This window comes from Buteo buteo, chromosome Z, assembly GCF_964188355.1.
Source record: "Buteo buteo chromosome Z, bButBut1.hap1.1, whole genome shotgun sequence".
In the NCBI taxonomy this organism is placed as follows: Eukaryota; Metazoa; Chordata; class Aves; order Accipitriformes; family Accipitridae; genus Buteo; species Buteo buteo.
In genome coordinates, this window is record NC_134204.1 from 71,174,413 (window position 1) to 71,191,013 (window position 16,601).

Here is a 16,601-nt window from a genome sequence, read left to right on the forward strand (position 1 = left end):
TTTTCTATAGACTTTTCCACAGGTCTTTCTCACATCTTAAGTCAAGGTTACGGAATTTTGCTGTGTAAGTGGAGCTTATGATACAATAGATGAAAGGGAAGTGTGATAATGTTGGGGGGAGAGATTACAGCACAACCCCTTCCTGCCCTCCCCCCACTGATGTCTGTTACCTCTTGATCACCAGAGGCGTCTTCATCCTTCATATTAGAGGCTGGTATCAGGCTGAGTCTCCACTTACAGGTCTGCCACGTGAGCTGCTATCACCACTGGGTTAAGGATCTTCAATTGCTGTGCTTTTATCTCTTCTTCTGTACTCATGGTTCATTTAGGGTATAATGCAGCTTTACATCAAGGCTTTGTTTAGCTTTTCTTTAACAGGGCAGTCATATCAATGAACACTTTCAACTTCACCAGCATCTGTCAAACTGTAGCACCAGAAGGGTGTTGAAGTAATGAGAGTATCTGTCTTCTTGAAGTGACTTTTCATGTACATACTGCTAAGTATTTTCTTGTGTAATAACTATAAATGCCCCCCAAAAAGTTTCAGTGAGATAAAATAATTGCTCTTCAGGAATAGCATCATTTGCATGTGTGTGTGGTATTGTAACACATACATGAATTGCATTTGTGACATCTTACTACAGGCACCAGTAACGTATGCAGATAGCAGCAATTTGTTTTGATGGTGGATGATCGGTTCCTGTGTTATCCATAGAGCAAGCTGTTATGTTTTGAGTTACTTAATTCATGCAGCAAATTTTAGTCTTTTTTATAACTAATGTTCCAGACAAAATGTTACTGTTCATCCAGGGTCTTTGGTCTGTGTTCATTGTCCATTTGATTGTTAACTCTTGGGTCTATCTCTTCTTTTTAGCAAGCAAATAAAGTCATTTTAGTATAAATAAGCAGTCATCAAATCTGTGGAAACATTGTAATACAGCAGGCACAGAACAACAGCAATCAGAACTACCAAGTTGTCTTGGCACAGTCAGTCTTATTGTAGAGAACTGTTCAGGAGCCTGTGAAGCCCGTCTCAGTTTACTGACTTATGTAAACCATAGTCATGTCACTGGCATGGAGAAGTTTCAACTGGGACCCAGACCTTCTCATATGAAGGCTACCATACATCTCTCAAATATAATCAGCATTTATTCCTGGTTCAAACAAGTCATCTGCAGGTGTACAGCTCCGTAGATCCTTTGAAATGCCAGAGGGCAGACTGTATTCTTCAGTATCAGTAAAGATGCTCCCGTGGCTAATTTTTAATTATTTCTGCCTTATTGGGTACTTACACTGGGAGTGTCTGCCAGTCTCTGAATAACAGAAAAAATGCCTGCTGTTTCTCTCAGTACCATAGTAGAAACAGCACATACTCTTATTGAATGCATACTGATTGGTAGTAGCTTAATTTCAAACTAGCAGGCAGTAAACTTTGTAACATGCTTTCAGCATCTCCAGGCTCATCATTTGAGGACTCTGCTGTGGACAGTGTCACTTCTGAATAACTCATATCCCTAAACTTTTCTCTGAAAGGAAAGAATTTCATTTTTTACTTCTGGGAAGTTATAATTTCTGTGTTTAGGTTACAACTATCAGTAATGGAAACTTTTCTTAATCTAGTGAGCTGAAGTCTCCAAAAAAATCACTGTAAGTTGCAGGTTGATGATCCTGTTTTCAGTCTTCACCTTTCAGGCAAGAGGACCTACTACAAAGGATTGAGGCTGACATTGTTCTCTGTCAGTCTGTTACTTCTCTTCTTTAGGTTAGCTTGCTTGAACATCTTGCTTGTAACAATACATTTTGCACAGCTAAATGCAAACATACAAAGTAATTATGTAGTGGCTAGCACTCGCACGTTATAGCCAAAACTTAATGAGTGATTGGGCTGAGAATAAGTAGGCTAACCACCCTTATATGATACCCAAAAAGTCTTTGCTGTCCAGACAGGCTTCAGCCAGGAGAAGAAGAGTCTGCTTCAGCAGCTCTGTTGGTCAGAGCTGCAGTGTCACTGAATTGTCTGCTTCCGTCTCCAGCAAAACTAGTGCTTTGGAAAAAGTGATGACTGGTGGTGATCCTCCCACTTTCATTTTTTTCTTTCAGAATCTTATACCTTTCTGTTTGATGAATTACTTTGTCATGCATGTTTGAGCTGTTAGTGATCCCTGTTTTAGCCATCCTACCCCTGTCTCATTTCTTATCTTTCTGCAGATTTTTCTCACAAGTCTTTCTTGCAATTTGGCAATTTTTTTTTGAATTCTGAACCAAAGTTATATAGCTCTGCTGTGTTTGTGCTCAGCCTTGAATGCTTGGGATGCAGGCAACTGAACCCCTGAGGGAGAGAGAACATTACAACAGAGGTATGAGAGTGAGAGGAATGCAGACTTGTAAACAAACAAGTTTGGGGTTTTGTTTGTTTGTTTGTTTGTTTTCCCCAAGTGAAAAATAACCCAAAAGTATTTTTGGTACTGGTAACATGACTGGTGGTTCCCTTTGCAGTCTAATTATAAACCCCCTTACTGAGTGGTATGACCTTCAGAAAGGCAGGAAGTCATGGTGGGATTCCACAAAGGGGACACTTGGACACATGCTGGTCAGGATTGTAGTACGTGAGTTTGTAAAGGGTGTAAGTACAGGTTGAGCTGGCTAATAATACAGTGTTGTTCAGGGTTATAAAGACCAGGGCTCTCTGAAGAAGTATGGAACTTCTTAATACCAGGTTGCTGGCCCATAAAATTGCAACTGAGAGTTAACTAGAGCAATGCACAGGAAGGACTCTCATTACATTAAAAAAATGTTTTTTTCTGTGTGGACTGTTAAGCTTGGGAAAAGAGATCTTGGCATGTATAATCACTTCATGAAAATGTTGGCTCAGTAGGAAAAAATGCAAGTGATAAAAAGTACTTGAAAATTAATAGAATGGAATATTTCAGTTGGAAAGGACCTATCAATGATCATCTAGTTTAACTGCCTGACCACTTCACAGCTGACCAAAAGTTAAAGCATGTTATTAAGGGCATTGTCCAAATGCCTTTTAAACACTGACAGGCAGGGGGCATTGACCTGCTCTCTAGGAAGCCTGTTCCAGTGTTTGACCACTCTCTCAGTAAAGAAATGCTTCCTGATGTCAAGTCTGAACCTCCCCTGAGACACAGTCCTTCTCTATTCACAAATACCAAGTCTAGGAGGGCATCTTTCCTAGTTGGCTCACTATTTGTGACAAGAAATTAACTTCAACAAAGTTCAGGAGTTTCCCAGATATGTTTGTCACAGCAGTATGGTATTCCCAGTTGATGTCTGTGAAGTTGAAATCTCCCGGAAGGACAAGGGATACCAATCCAGAGATTTCTCTAACTGCCTGTAGAAGAATTCATCAGTGCTATCTCCTGGCCAGACCATCAGGTAGTAGACACCCACTATGACATCTGCTTTGTTTTCCATCCCCCTAATCCCTGCCCAGAGGCTCTTAACCACATCATCTCTAACTGTAGGGACTGTACAGTCAAATCTCTCCCTTACATACAATACAACTTCTGCACCTCCCCTGCCCTGCCTAGCTCTCCATCCCAGCACTCCAGTTGTGGGACTGATTCTACCAAGTCTCCCTAATACCAATGACGTCATAGCTCTGGAAACTGACCAATGCTTCCAGTTCATCCTGTTTGTTTTTCATACTGCGTGCATTGGCTTACAAGCATTTCAGATGTGCTCCTGAGCCCTCTTTGCTCCCAGGAGCAGTGTAAATGTTCGCGCTAGCATTGCCACCCTCAGGCAATGCCATGCCAACCCTTTGCATACCTTCAAGCTCTCCTGTTGGCATCCCCTTCCCCCAGTGTTTCTATTTTAAAGCTCTCTCAATCAGTCCCACCAGCTTATGACCAAAGATGCATTTCCCCCATTGGGACAGATGGATCCCATCAGGCCCTGTCATATCTTGTGCCTCAAAGGTTCTTCCATGGTTATGAAACCCAAAATTTTATTGGAGGCACTAGTCCTAGAGTCAGGTGTTTATATCTTGGGCTCATCTGTTTCATCCCTGTTACTGGTAGGACTGAGGAAAATGCTACCTGTGCTCCTGAATTTTTTAGCCTTCTTCCCACAGCCCTGAAATCTCTTTTGATTGACCTTAGACTTTTTGTTGCAACATCATTAGTACCCACATGAAAGAGCAGGAGTGGATAATAGTCCAAAAGCTGTACTAAGCTATTCAGTCGCCTGGTGACATCTCTAAATCAGGCCCCAGGGAGGCAGCAAACTTCCTTGAAAAGAGGGTCCGGTCTCTATTCTCATGAATAGAGAACAAAATAGCAAACACTGTACCACTGGGGAAATGTGTAAGCACATGTCAAAATCAGATGTGCTCCTCCCATCTCCACCCAAAAAATACAGAAACAAAATCTCACTGAGAGGTCAAGCAGAGCGAAAGGGTGATTCAGAAGGGTAATGGTAAAGATAAGTAATGGATTTTGTATGAGCAACAGTTAAGTTGGATGATTTAGGTGGGGAAAGATGGAGGTATGGGCTGTAAAGTAATAAGAGACCTGGAGAGGGTAAATGGGGAATGATCATCATCTTGAATTCAAAAGCAACTGAATACATTCACTGATGAACAGATGATCTGTGGTCTTAGTCATCATGAACTACTTCATTCCAAAGAAACTGTCAGTGACTGATAGTGCCTGAAGTATGGAGTATCCAGAATGGGAGGAAGAGGTATCACTATGTTTATCCTATCCCCTATGCTTTTTCATAGGCACCTGCTATTGTCAAAGAGGATGTCAGGCTAGGAGCATCTTTGTTCTGACCCAGTGCAGCTGTTCTAACATGCTGATTCAACCTACCTGTATGTAATTATTCCACAGCTGATCCTTTCCAGCCAGTCTTGGTGCTGGCTTCTTTGTATTAGTGGCCTTTTTTCATGCTTATACATGAGCGCAAGAAGATGATAAAGTATGTCAGTCCCCTGTGTTTGTCACGTGAAGCTGTCTTCTGCCTTTTTCTCCACTTGTCTTCCCAAATTCATTCTTGCAGTTAGAAAAGAACAGCAAATAGCAGGCAGCCACCTTTTAATAGGCAGAAAGAAGGGATGCATGCTTCTAGACTTGTTTATAGAGTTTTCTTGTAGTAATGGCTGCCTTAGTCTTTCTGTCTGGTTTCTTAAGGAGCTGGTAGAAGAATAACACTATCATTCTGAATTTGGAAATTCCAGTTGTGCTGGAAAAGATATACTTGATTTTCAACAGCTCTAGAACAAAGGTGGTGTTCTTCATAAAACATCCTACTGGCTCTGACTACCTATCAGTTTAACCATTAATCTGTTGTCATCAGAGGCCAGTTTAATCTCCAGTAAGCTACCATTCCTCAGTCAGTTGTCTTACTGCTTTTTAATAAGCATATGGCTAGCAAATATGTAATACCTGAGCATATTCTTTAGTGCGCTTAAGCACTTTGGTATTGTATTGGCTGATACTGTGTGAAAATGCTTCTTGGACTGGAGAACATTTGCCTTGCTGTTGTGAGGAGGCGGTTTTATAGAGTAAAGGAAAGCTTAGTGTTCTTTGTTTCATCTCTTGGATGTCTGGGATGATGCTGGGCAGATCCCAAAGGCTGTCTGTCTTCCTGAAGATATGTAATTGGAAAAAAATCAGAGAAAAAAAGAAGGGGAAAATTGGTATGGGGTTTTTTGGTGGGGTTTGGGTGTTTGTGATTGGGTTTTGGTTCGGTTTTTTTAAGTAGTTATTACAAGTTGAATTTGTCATTACAAACAGGAAGGTAGAAGATATTTTTAGACAAGAATGGGACTTGCGTATGTTGCCTAGTTGACAGGTGGGATATTTGGCGTTTGGGTTTTTTTTTTAACAGTATCTAGTTCTCAGAATATTCTTCATCTTTTATGTTGTATAAAAGTTGTGACTGCTTGCAGAAAGTGAAACTAAAGGCTTAGGAAGGTAGCAGGATCAGCTGGTAAACAGACTGACAGAAACAGGATTATGGCTGTTGTTTTCTGAACCTCTGTTCCTGGGTGGTATCCCCTCTCTTAACCAACCGGGTAGTACATACTGCTGCATCTGGCAGCTGAGTCTTTACTGTAGTGTTCAGAGTGAATTAAACAGGTCCACTCAGAGAAGAGAAGGATTGCCATAGTAACCAGCTGTATTCCTTAAGCAACTTTGGTTCTGTCAGGTTTTTACTCTCAAGGAAGGAATTTCTGTACCACGATTAAGCTGTGTGAAGCAAAAGTCATCATTCCAAACAGAGAAATGGACTTGAGAGAATAAAAAATGCAGCTCTAATTATATGTAATTGTTAGTGTGTTCTTATTAGCTGGAATGTACTTTGCACATGGAGGAGGTGATGGATGGGCTATCATGGCTGGTAGTATGTATGAATGAAGGCTTGCACAGTTTTACACAAACCCTACGAACTATCTCCTGCAGATGAACTCTACCATTATGATAGTTAGCTTTCTTTTGTCATGCTTATTGAAGAAATCAATGTTTGGTCTGACAGTTTGCTTTCGTGGATATCTTAGTACTTAATCTTAGGCACAGAGCTACTAGCGATTTAGAATGGAGTTCAATGAACAGAAGATGTGTTCTGCCTAAGATTTAACTAGATGCATTGTATATGGTACAGCACAGGGCAAAATACAGTTGGTGTCAGCCTCACTGAGAAGCTGGTGTCACAGTATGTGTGGAAATGAGCCAACTGAGGACACAAGATCCAAAATAACTTTGCTGTCCAAACACAGTGCTAGAACAGGCTGTTACTCAATGTTTCTGAAGCTCAGTCTTACTGATGAGTGGTTAGACATGATGAGCCATTAAGTCAGACTCCATTTGACAGCATCTTTCCTTGTTCCTGCTTCACATACTGTTGCAACTCCTTGTGTGTTAAATCTTGCACTTCTCTGACCGCTAAGGAAGACTTCACTGCATTATGAGGTGAAAATTAGTGCAGCCAAAAAGAACTGCTGACAAAGGTGTCTGCCAATCCTTAGTGCTGGCATAAGGATGTGAGGAATAAGGGCAGCCCTCTACAGTATGGGTTGTTAGATTGGCTCACCTAGCTTATTGCATCACTTGTAACTGTGTTTTCAGAAGTCAAAGACTCAAAAGCATGAGATACTGTGGAGAATAATTATCTTCACTGTGATGTGCAAGGTAATAAAGTAGGAGAGTAAGGAGAATGGGCAGAAGGGGGCAACCTAGACACTCCTGAACTTTGCAGAGCTTAACCACCCCAGCCCTGAGCACTAGCTGAACCTGAACAAGGGATATCTTGGCAAAAAGGATCCTTTAGTCTAACAACAAAAGAAAATACAAAACTATGCCCAGTATGACTTGTGTTTTAACATTTCAGTTAAGTACAGAAGTAATGACTACCAGAAATAGAAAGGTTTCAGAGTCATTGTAGCATCTGAAAACTTTCACTTCAGTTGAAGAGCTGAACGTATCTTCTGTATTTGCTGTGAAGAATCCACCAAAATTTATTGTTGTCATTGCCAGTCTGAATATCATAACTGATCTTTTTCTGGACCCTCTTACTGAAACTGACATACCTGTCAGCATTAGTGACTGAAAAGGCTATTAAATCAGAAACGTTTAAAAACGGGTTTGCCTTCCCTAGTATTGTAAAAGGCCTGTGCTTTCTGAAGGTAGTTCTTAACATCCTGATAACTGAAATTCAGAAGAACTGAGCCAGGTCTTCTAACATTGCTTAAACATTTCACAGCATCATGGAATGACTGAGGTTGGAAGGGACGTCTTGAGATTATCTAATGCAATCCCCCTGCTCAAGCAGGGTCACCATGAGCAGTTTGCCCAAGGCTGTATCCAGTCATATTTTAACAACGGACACTCTACAGCCTTTCTGGGCAACAAGTTCCAGTTCTGTTCCTGTCCTGTTCCAGCTTCCCAGTTGACATGAGGTTTGGCTGAAGACAAGCCTTTTAGTGTGTCCTTTTGGCATTTAGGGTAAGAAGTTAGGTATTGTAGCTTCCTATGCAAAGCAATTGATTGCATATTGGACTAGAAGCTGTGAAAGCTGGAATGGATCCCAAGGATAAGCTATAACCAGATGATGTAAGGAGCTTCCACAACCTCGTAAGGAAAAGCTCTTTACCGTGTCTGATGCCACCCTGTGCAGTGGGGATATTCAGCCTTTCAAAAACAAGTCTGTTTTTTTACCCCAGAATTGGTTACTTTGCATGCATATTCAACAGTTTGATAGCTTAAACTCTGTTGCTTTCAGAGGCAGCTACTTGGAAGAGCAGGGAGGAGTGGAGCATTAATGTTGAAGCAGCATCTCACCATTGCCTGGGGAAAGCTGTACTGTAGAATAATTGGCAAAAATAGTAGGACTTCAAGTTGTAGCAGCCTCCTCTGACAGAGAAAGATGCTGTCAGCCAAATGTGTGGATGCAAGGTACTGCTTGCTGATCGAGGCCAGGAATATCTTCCTCACTGCTTTGAGCTCAAGCTTGCTGGGAGTTGAACTTCATGTACTATTGAGGAAAGTCAGGTAGATGAGAGCTGCCTTCACACTGAAGCATTTCTCTAAGGTGCCTGTCAGCAAAATGTGTCTGTATGCAGTCTGTGGTACGTATGCCATGGTAGTTAGCTTCCGTGTTGCATATTTAAATCAGATCTGAAAGAATTCATGCATCACACTTCTGATGAATTATTTTCACTGAATCAGAGTGATAGTTCTGATGAGTGTGTTCTAGAGCTGTCTTTGAGGACCTGTTTGATACCAAGAATCATGGAGCAAGACTTTTCCTGTTTGCCACATATGATGAGACTGTCATTGACATTAAATGCCAACTTCCACAGCATGTTTCCTTTTCCTACCTTGCAGAAGAATGGCAGAAAATAGCTTCATATGCTAGTTATGAATGTAACTTTGAAAGTGAAGGACACTTTATCTGACTAGAAACTCTCATTTCAAGGAGGTATTTTCTTCGCTTCCTTCCTGGGAGGTATTGATACTTTAGGAGTTTGCCAGTGTGTCTGCTCTTTGATCATCACGGTACATATAATTAAACAAGACTTGGTGTTCTTTTGGTCATTCTGGCATCACAAAGTGGATGCTTTCTTTTGATTATATATATTAGTGTAGTGGTTTACTTGTATGTTGTCAAGCACACATATACAAAGCTTTTGTCCCAGCAACACATACAGGAGCATGTCTGCCCTCATCCCAGCTATATGTGTGTGTCAAAAGGAGTGGACTTGCTCTTCTTTTGCATTCCACTTGAATTACTCAGTTGCAGTGTCAGTATTGGGAATATTTTTTAATTTGAAGCTTTATTATTTTGGGCTCCAGATTTTAATTTTTAAGAGCTCCCTCTGTTACTCAGGCCCAGGACAAACATGTTTTTCTTCTGTGTAGAATGACTTCAGTCTCTGTTGCCCTGATAATACATTCTGACAGCTGTTGACTCTACTTTGTGCTCTCTGAGGGAGAGGTGGCAGCAGGCATGCTGTGCTTGCAAAGCAGGCCTGCCAGCCATACTAATGGGAAGTACCTTGCAGGCAAATCTATAAACTCAGCTGGAAACCAAGTTGAGATATTTGTACTAAAGAAGGTGTAGCTGTTTTGAAGTGCTGCTCACAAGTGAAGCTGTTTGCTTATAATTAAAAGTTTCTGTCGTATTGTGCATCCTTGAACATGTCTTGGCCATAGCACTATCTGGAGGAGTCTGTTGCATCTTGAACATTAACTTCTACGCAAGAAATAGTAGCCTGATGATGTCCACCTGAGCTTATTTATACTGAAGTAAATGGAAACAACTTACTGAAATAGCATTTTTCTGACTCTAAATCGTTTGCTCAGTCAGCATCTACAGTCTTTTCAAAACACAGTGTCAATGCCTAGAAAACCTCAGAGCTATTATTGGAGTTAAGAGGCTTAAAGGTCTCTAAGGATCTTCTCTCTTTAGTCTGCTGCCAGTCTTTAGTGTGTAAGGTTTAATAGTCCTGTCAGCTAAAATTTATTTCTCTCTGTTGCAGCACTAGTTAAAAAGAGCTCGCTAAGAGAAAGGGTGCATAAAGGTAGATCTCTGCATCCAGCTGCTTTCAGGATGAACTGCCATATGTTCCAACACAGCCTTCTCAAACAGGTTGCTGTCCTGATAATGCCAAGTATTTTCTGGAGCTAAAAGTTTCCTTGGCTGGTCATTTAAACAAATTCCTCAATCTTGTGCGTGGACACTTGGGACATTCTTATCAATTCCTCTGTATGTAGGATGTCATTACCTGACAAGGTGGTATGCCCTGTTTTTTTTCTGTGGGTCACTTGATATACTTTGGTCTCTTAACTGTATATCAAAGCCTTGGAAAGGCTTTGATAAGTTTTTGTTTTTATTTTTAACCAAGCTCCTTTCTTCACCTGTGGTTCAGGAGGCACAGTAAGATTCCTGATACCAGAGGGTACAAATGTAGTTTCTTCCTGTCATGAATCATTGAAGACATCTTTGGTCCTTCTAGGTTGTGTGGCCAGACATGTTTTGTCTTCTCTTACATCAAGCTGACTAGCTGAGATGGTTAAGAACTTGGTGAATGTACCACTGGTACATTGAAGTCCTTTATAGGATTTGTTTATATTTTATCCTATAGTAGATATGTATTCTTTAGTAAATGGATGTCTGTAGGACACTACCTCTCCTCTCTCCCAATTAAGAGGGGATGTCTCCTTGGTTTAGTGAGCCTACTTGGAAAGACTCGAGTCTTAAAGCTTGTGGACTCTTTGCATGAATTCAGGGAGCTGAGGGTTGTTAGGTAGGTTTGTTTGCCTTCTCATGTCTTATTCTTGCAGAAAATATTACTACTTTGGTTTTCACTGATAGAGAAGGATTCAGACATGCCGCCGTGAATGCATGAGAATTCTCTAAAGTGGTTAATATTTTTTTTATATCTATGAAAACTATTTCTTTTGTGTCAATTTTAGATAGTACATGTGCTAGTGTTCGTGGAAGTTGACCGAGACCTATTCCCAAGAACCGTTTGATACCTTGCTTTTGCACCAGGCTAGACAATGTGATGCACAGCAAGTGTATGGAAATGCACTTGTGTGGTAACCCTTAGGTGGTGTTGCTCGCTCTCTCGACTCAGATCACCATGTGGCAATTTGAGCTGAGTGTGAAGAGGTGCACATAGGAGAAAATACATGTCTCTTGACACAGTAATGACCATTTTTTCAGTTTTTTCAATGTATTGTAACTAAATGTTCTTGTCTTGTTAATGTTATCTTGATAATGAGTGACATGTATTATTCTTGTTATGTAAAATAATACTTAAAGCCTTCTTTGTTATGCTTCTGTTATGTGTTGCTAAGACAGAACAGCAAAGAGTGACTTTAGCAAGGTTTATAAAGTTCTGATGGGTATGGACATCAATATCGTAAAGGTAAATGCCACCCCTGAGTAGTAGCAAGTAATTCAACTACTCAATATTTTGTTCATTGATCTGCCTCTGAAAAGGACTTTGGTGTGATGTGGACCCAGGAAAGTGATGAGTTGTTTCCTCTGAGGAAGGAACATCAAGATGGAGCTACGTAAACCTTAATAACTTTTCTTTATTGCAGCAGTTGTTCTTGCTTTGGGACCAATGTGAAAACACTGAGAGCTTTCGTTATGTCGATACTGCATAGATATTACTGCTAAGCTAAGCTACAGTTAGGTTGACCTAGGTTGAAACTGCATCACTTTAGGAAGTGGAATTTTATTGTGAATTTATTTCTACAGTTCTCAAATGGTGCTTTCAAGGTTGTGACTTCAGACCATGCGAGATGCTTATTACTGAACTTAGCAACGGGTAGAGACATATGGACTGGCAAAATGCCTGGGTCTGGAGGGAGACTGTGGGCATGGTTTAAAATGGCCTAATCAAATTCATTATGAAATTTGTTCTCCATAAATTTCTTCCTTAATTTCAGAACATTTTTAAAGAAAAAAAAATTCACTGAGCATGACAGCAGATAGCCTTTACAACACTGCCTGACAGGTGTCCTCTTGTTTCTGAAGTATACAGTCAAATCCCCTTTCCCTCAGTAAACTGAGACAGAAACTTTTGTTTGTGATATGAGTACCTGTGTGGAAGATCAGGGGGGTTAATGTGCAAAAGACCTAAGTTTGTGGAGTGCGTCATCATCTTCTGGTCCTTCTAGGAGAAAAGAGAGACTGTACTTCTTTGGAGGCAAGTTGGAGTTGAATTGCATAGATTAGGTATTTGTCCTGTACTGATGTAGTCATACGTGTTTGGTATCCTTCAAAATGGAGGAGGAAGCATTACAAGAAATACTACCCTGTAGTAACTGCCTCAGGCTTAGTTCCCTGTGGATGTCCACTTCAAAGTCTGTATAAAATGTGTGTTATAAAAATGTAATTGGCAAAATTATTTAGACTTAGAGATGCAATTGATTATTGACTCTACTTTTTGTTTTCCAAGGTGGAGAAAGTACACAGGGGTGATCAGATGGATGGGCTTCTTTATCCTGCTAAGAAAATACCACCGATAGCAAAAAGTGATACAGAGCAAGAAAAGGCACCTGAGAATGTTACTTCTTCAAAAGCAGACCCTTTGTTAAAACCAAATATAGACACCAGACCTGGATCGCTTAGTAGTGATTTCAAGCAGAAAGTTGTCAACATCTTGCTGAAGTACTCCAGTGGTCTTTGGGCTAACGCGCTTCCCAAATTGTACCAAGACACTTACCACGTAAAATTTCCAGAAGACATTCTAAATAATCTAGAGTTGCTCTCAGATGTATGCGTAGTAGACTATGTATCTGAAGTCCCGAGAAAGGCCATCCTCTATGCTAAACCCCAAAGACACATTGATGAAAATCTGAATGTCACTGAGAAAGTCCAGAGGCATGATGGTGTGAAGACCACAGCTGAACAACAATGTGAAGAATCCAAGGACCAGTATCCAGAGAACATAACTGTTCCTCCTCTAATCATTCCATCGGAAGGATCTGTGTCCGTCATGGTGTTAGAACTGAAAAACACTAATGAGGTCCTAATTAGGCAAGTTTGTGCTTCAGAATCTGTCTTTTTTGCTTTATTTATAAATCCACATATTCATATTTTGCAGGTCTGCCGTAAGAGAACAGATGAACAGGAGGTTGCAGGAATTTGTTATTTACTTATTTTGATAATAAAACTCAAGAATCTTTTGTGTGCTTAAATGGAAGTTTTCTGAAACTTAGTGCTGAGCTGATCAGTTGTATCATTAGCTTGTCTGAGACAGCAGATTTGACTTGCAATAGAAGACTTCTAAAAATAACCCTACAATAACACATAGTAGTATTCAGATATTGCTGTGATACTTATTAAAATATCTTTTACTTCTGTAACTGACTTACTACTAACTAGGTGTGACTTGAGTGTGTTCAGATTACACTGCAGTTTTCACTTTGGGAGACAGATGAGCTTCCATCCAACAATAAACTACTAGTGCTTCTTGGTTTCATTGCTAGTCAGCCCAGCCTTAGAGGACAGTGTAAGAAGTGGATTGTAGTGGCCATCTTAGGTATATGTTGTTGTACTGTTTCAGGAAATACCATGATAAGCTTTCTATATGTCATTGTTGGGATAAAACATGCAAATCCTAGCAGTTCTTTAAAACTTAAAAAACCCAACCAAACAAACAGAAAAACCCAAACACTTTTTTAGAGGATATTTCATTTTGAAAATTATTTCAAATCCAGCCTAATCTTAAAATATTTCATGTCACTTCAAAGGATGAATTGAACAACTTTGTGGTAGCATACTATATTGACAGCGCTGGGTTTTTTCCCCCTAGTTTCTGCAGTTTCAGTTTTGATTAGATAGTTTCAGTCATTCCCAGAGGTCCTGATCAGGATCAAACTGAGTATGTGTGCAGTTTACTTACAGATCCTTTTACTATGAAACTAATACCCTGTTCCTCATTGCTGGTTGGCAATATGCAATGCACTAGCCTTAAGGCTGAAATTTAGATATCCTTTTTCTTTCTAGCTATCAGTAATGTATTGGAATACTCGAGCTTTCTTTATGTGTCAGTTCACTGTTCTAGTTCCCTGAAGTCATGGAATCTTAATGGCTGATAATCTCTAGTGAAAATCCCCATACTTGGGGGTTATGAGAGGAATTCTCATTTGAGAATGTTGCCATCTTTGTTTTAGCTGCTAGCACCATTCCTGTATTGTACTTTTTCTCAGATAAGCTTTTTTGTGTATTGCTTATACATTTATTTTGTATGCTGGTCTTACCACAAAACTTAATGTAAGGCAAGATTCTTCATCCATCATTAACATTTGTACTATTTCTGGCTGGATGAGTCAATAATTTTAGCAAAGAAGACACAGCTGGAATTTGTGAGTGAGCCTCAGCTTAAAAAAAGAAATCACAGAAGGAAGAATACATCAAGGAAAAGAGAGGCTTTATGTTTTAGATTGTTCCTGCAAGGCTCTGTTTGAATTTAGTCTAAGACATGAAAGATGATGAAGATGAATAGTGCCAGGAGAGACAGCCAATTTAAGACACGTAATAATCTGTATGTAGAGATACTGAAACAGTTAGACACAATGCATATTGCATGTTTTGTATTGGGAAGAGCAGGAACAAATTATCTGTCTCTTACTTCCAGCTTGCTATGCAGGTGGGACTTAACTCTGCACAACTTTTTCCTTCTCACTGTATCCCTTTTAATTCTGGCCGCATTGATAACTTGCTGTATATGTGGAATAACAAATCTTAGCTTTCTAATCTGTTACTTTAAGGATGTTTCCACTAATTATTTGGGGGAATTCTTCAAATTCCATGGATTAAAACACCATATGACACTGATGAGCTGAGGGTGATTATGTTAAAATTTCTGTAAAGCCGCAGTTCCCAAATTTTGGACATTGGTTCTTGGACAGTATTAAAGTTTCTGAATTTGTCAGCTCTGTGTAGGTACATGGTGGTGATTAGTGGTTTCTTGGCCCGAGATACAGAAATTACTATTTAAGGTTATGTATGTAATTCATGGGCTAGGTAATTTATCTTCAGGATGAAACTAGCCCTGATGGGAATAGTTTTTTGCCATGACAAGAAAATGTTCATGTAGATGTATAGGAAGGAAACAATGCATGGACTCACCTTTCCCATTCATGTACTAGCAGTCACTTTCTTCTGATCTACACAAGAACCCTGTAGCGGCTATTGGTTGATGTTGATTTTTGGAGGATCAATAGAATCAAGATTCCTCTTTTTGCCTTGGGAATGGACCAGTATCTCTTTACTTTCTTTGTGTGTGGCTAAACATTGTTTGGCTGAGACTTTTCAACTGCAGTACTAATTAAGACAAAGCTGGAAGGTTTGTGCTATTTCAATTTTGAGACGTGGTACAATTCTGTAAGAGTACTTATGCAGTCAGAATGAAAGTGAGGTGATAGAAACACTCTGAGATACTCACTCCACATTTACAACAGTGCAATTGAAGGCAGAGATGATATGCTAGGTGGTATATTTGAATTCTTACAAGAAATAATTAATGTCTTATTCTCAACTACCTTGAGTTTCTGTGCTACAGCTTGGATAATTTTTTCCCCTCTTCTTTTATCTTTTTGAATAGATAAAATTTTATAGCTTGTTTCACTATGGAAGCATACCCCTCTGTTCCTTTCACAATGAAGCAGCAAGATTTACTTGACCTGTGAATTGGTTCCAGTTGAGACTAAGAACGTTGCTGAATGCACACTTGCAGTGTCTGGCCACCTGCACATAGACTAGTCTCTAACACACTTTTTTGAGGTTTCTGTCCAAGATTCTTTTCTAGAGTCTGAAAATAATTTTTCAATTGCCTTTAAGCAGCCAAAAACTTCTTCACTATGATGCTCACCTATTACCAGAAAATAGTGAGGCGGGAAATTCTAAAAGATTCTTCTACTTTCTGTTAAGATACTCCTACTGTCTGTTAAGTGTCTTTATTAAACAAATGTTAATAAATAAACTTTTAAGTAGCTTGTATGTGACTGTCACCCCACTCCTTGTCCGTTGTAGATGAGTGCTTACATTGAAACAAAAGGGGTGTCCTTCTGAAAAACAATATATAATTGGATGGTGAGGTAGCAGGCTGTCTTTAGGAAAATGAGGGTTCCCTCGAATGTGATCAGATCTAACTTAATCTTTATAACAAAGTTAGAATAGTATGTCATAATACAGTATCTGCACTAATCCTGGCCATATCGCAGACCTTCAGTATAAACCTAGATTTTCATAGGACGATAATCTAAACTGTGTGGTAGAAATGAGCAGTATTAATCACTCTATGAACAAGTTAAAAAACCAGTAGCTACTAATACAAATTTGGGAATGTTTTCCTTTTGTCTGCTCTAATCTGACTTGTTTCTGCAGCATTCAGAACTTCCCATTTGGAGTTTTCATAAGTTTATATACTTTATTAAAGAAGATCTGTGCAACACAAACTGCTTCAATATGAACCATTAGGTCAGCAGCCTAATACCAGGATTGTTCTGGAGGCTGAGAGTAAACAGCACGTGGTTTGACAGCTGATTTGTAAACTTATTTTAGATGCCTTGGTTTTGATCAACCTTAGTGAAAACCAGATTAAGCTG

The 16,601-nt window shown here is 39.7% G+C and overlaps 1 protein-coding gene across 7 annotated transcripts in view; it reads left to right on the forward strand.

The window, feature by feature from the left end:
- LOC142027246 (tudor domain-containing protein 7-like) overlaps window positions 1-16,601 on the forward strand; it is a 52,800-nt gene that overhangs the window by 24,218 nt on the left and 11,981 nt on the right. For all 7 annotated transcript variants that reach the window (XR_012649065.1, XM_075021024.1, XM_075021025.1 and 4 more), the window contains one exon: window positions 12,446-13,026. Coding sequence is in view for 6 of the 7 variants with exons in the window: in XM_075021024.1 (XP_074877125.1) it covers window positions 12,446-13,026 (581 nt within the window). In the remaining variant the exon portion in view is untranslated. The remainder of the gene's footprint in view (window positions 1-12,445; window positions 13,027-16,601) is intronic.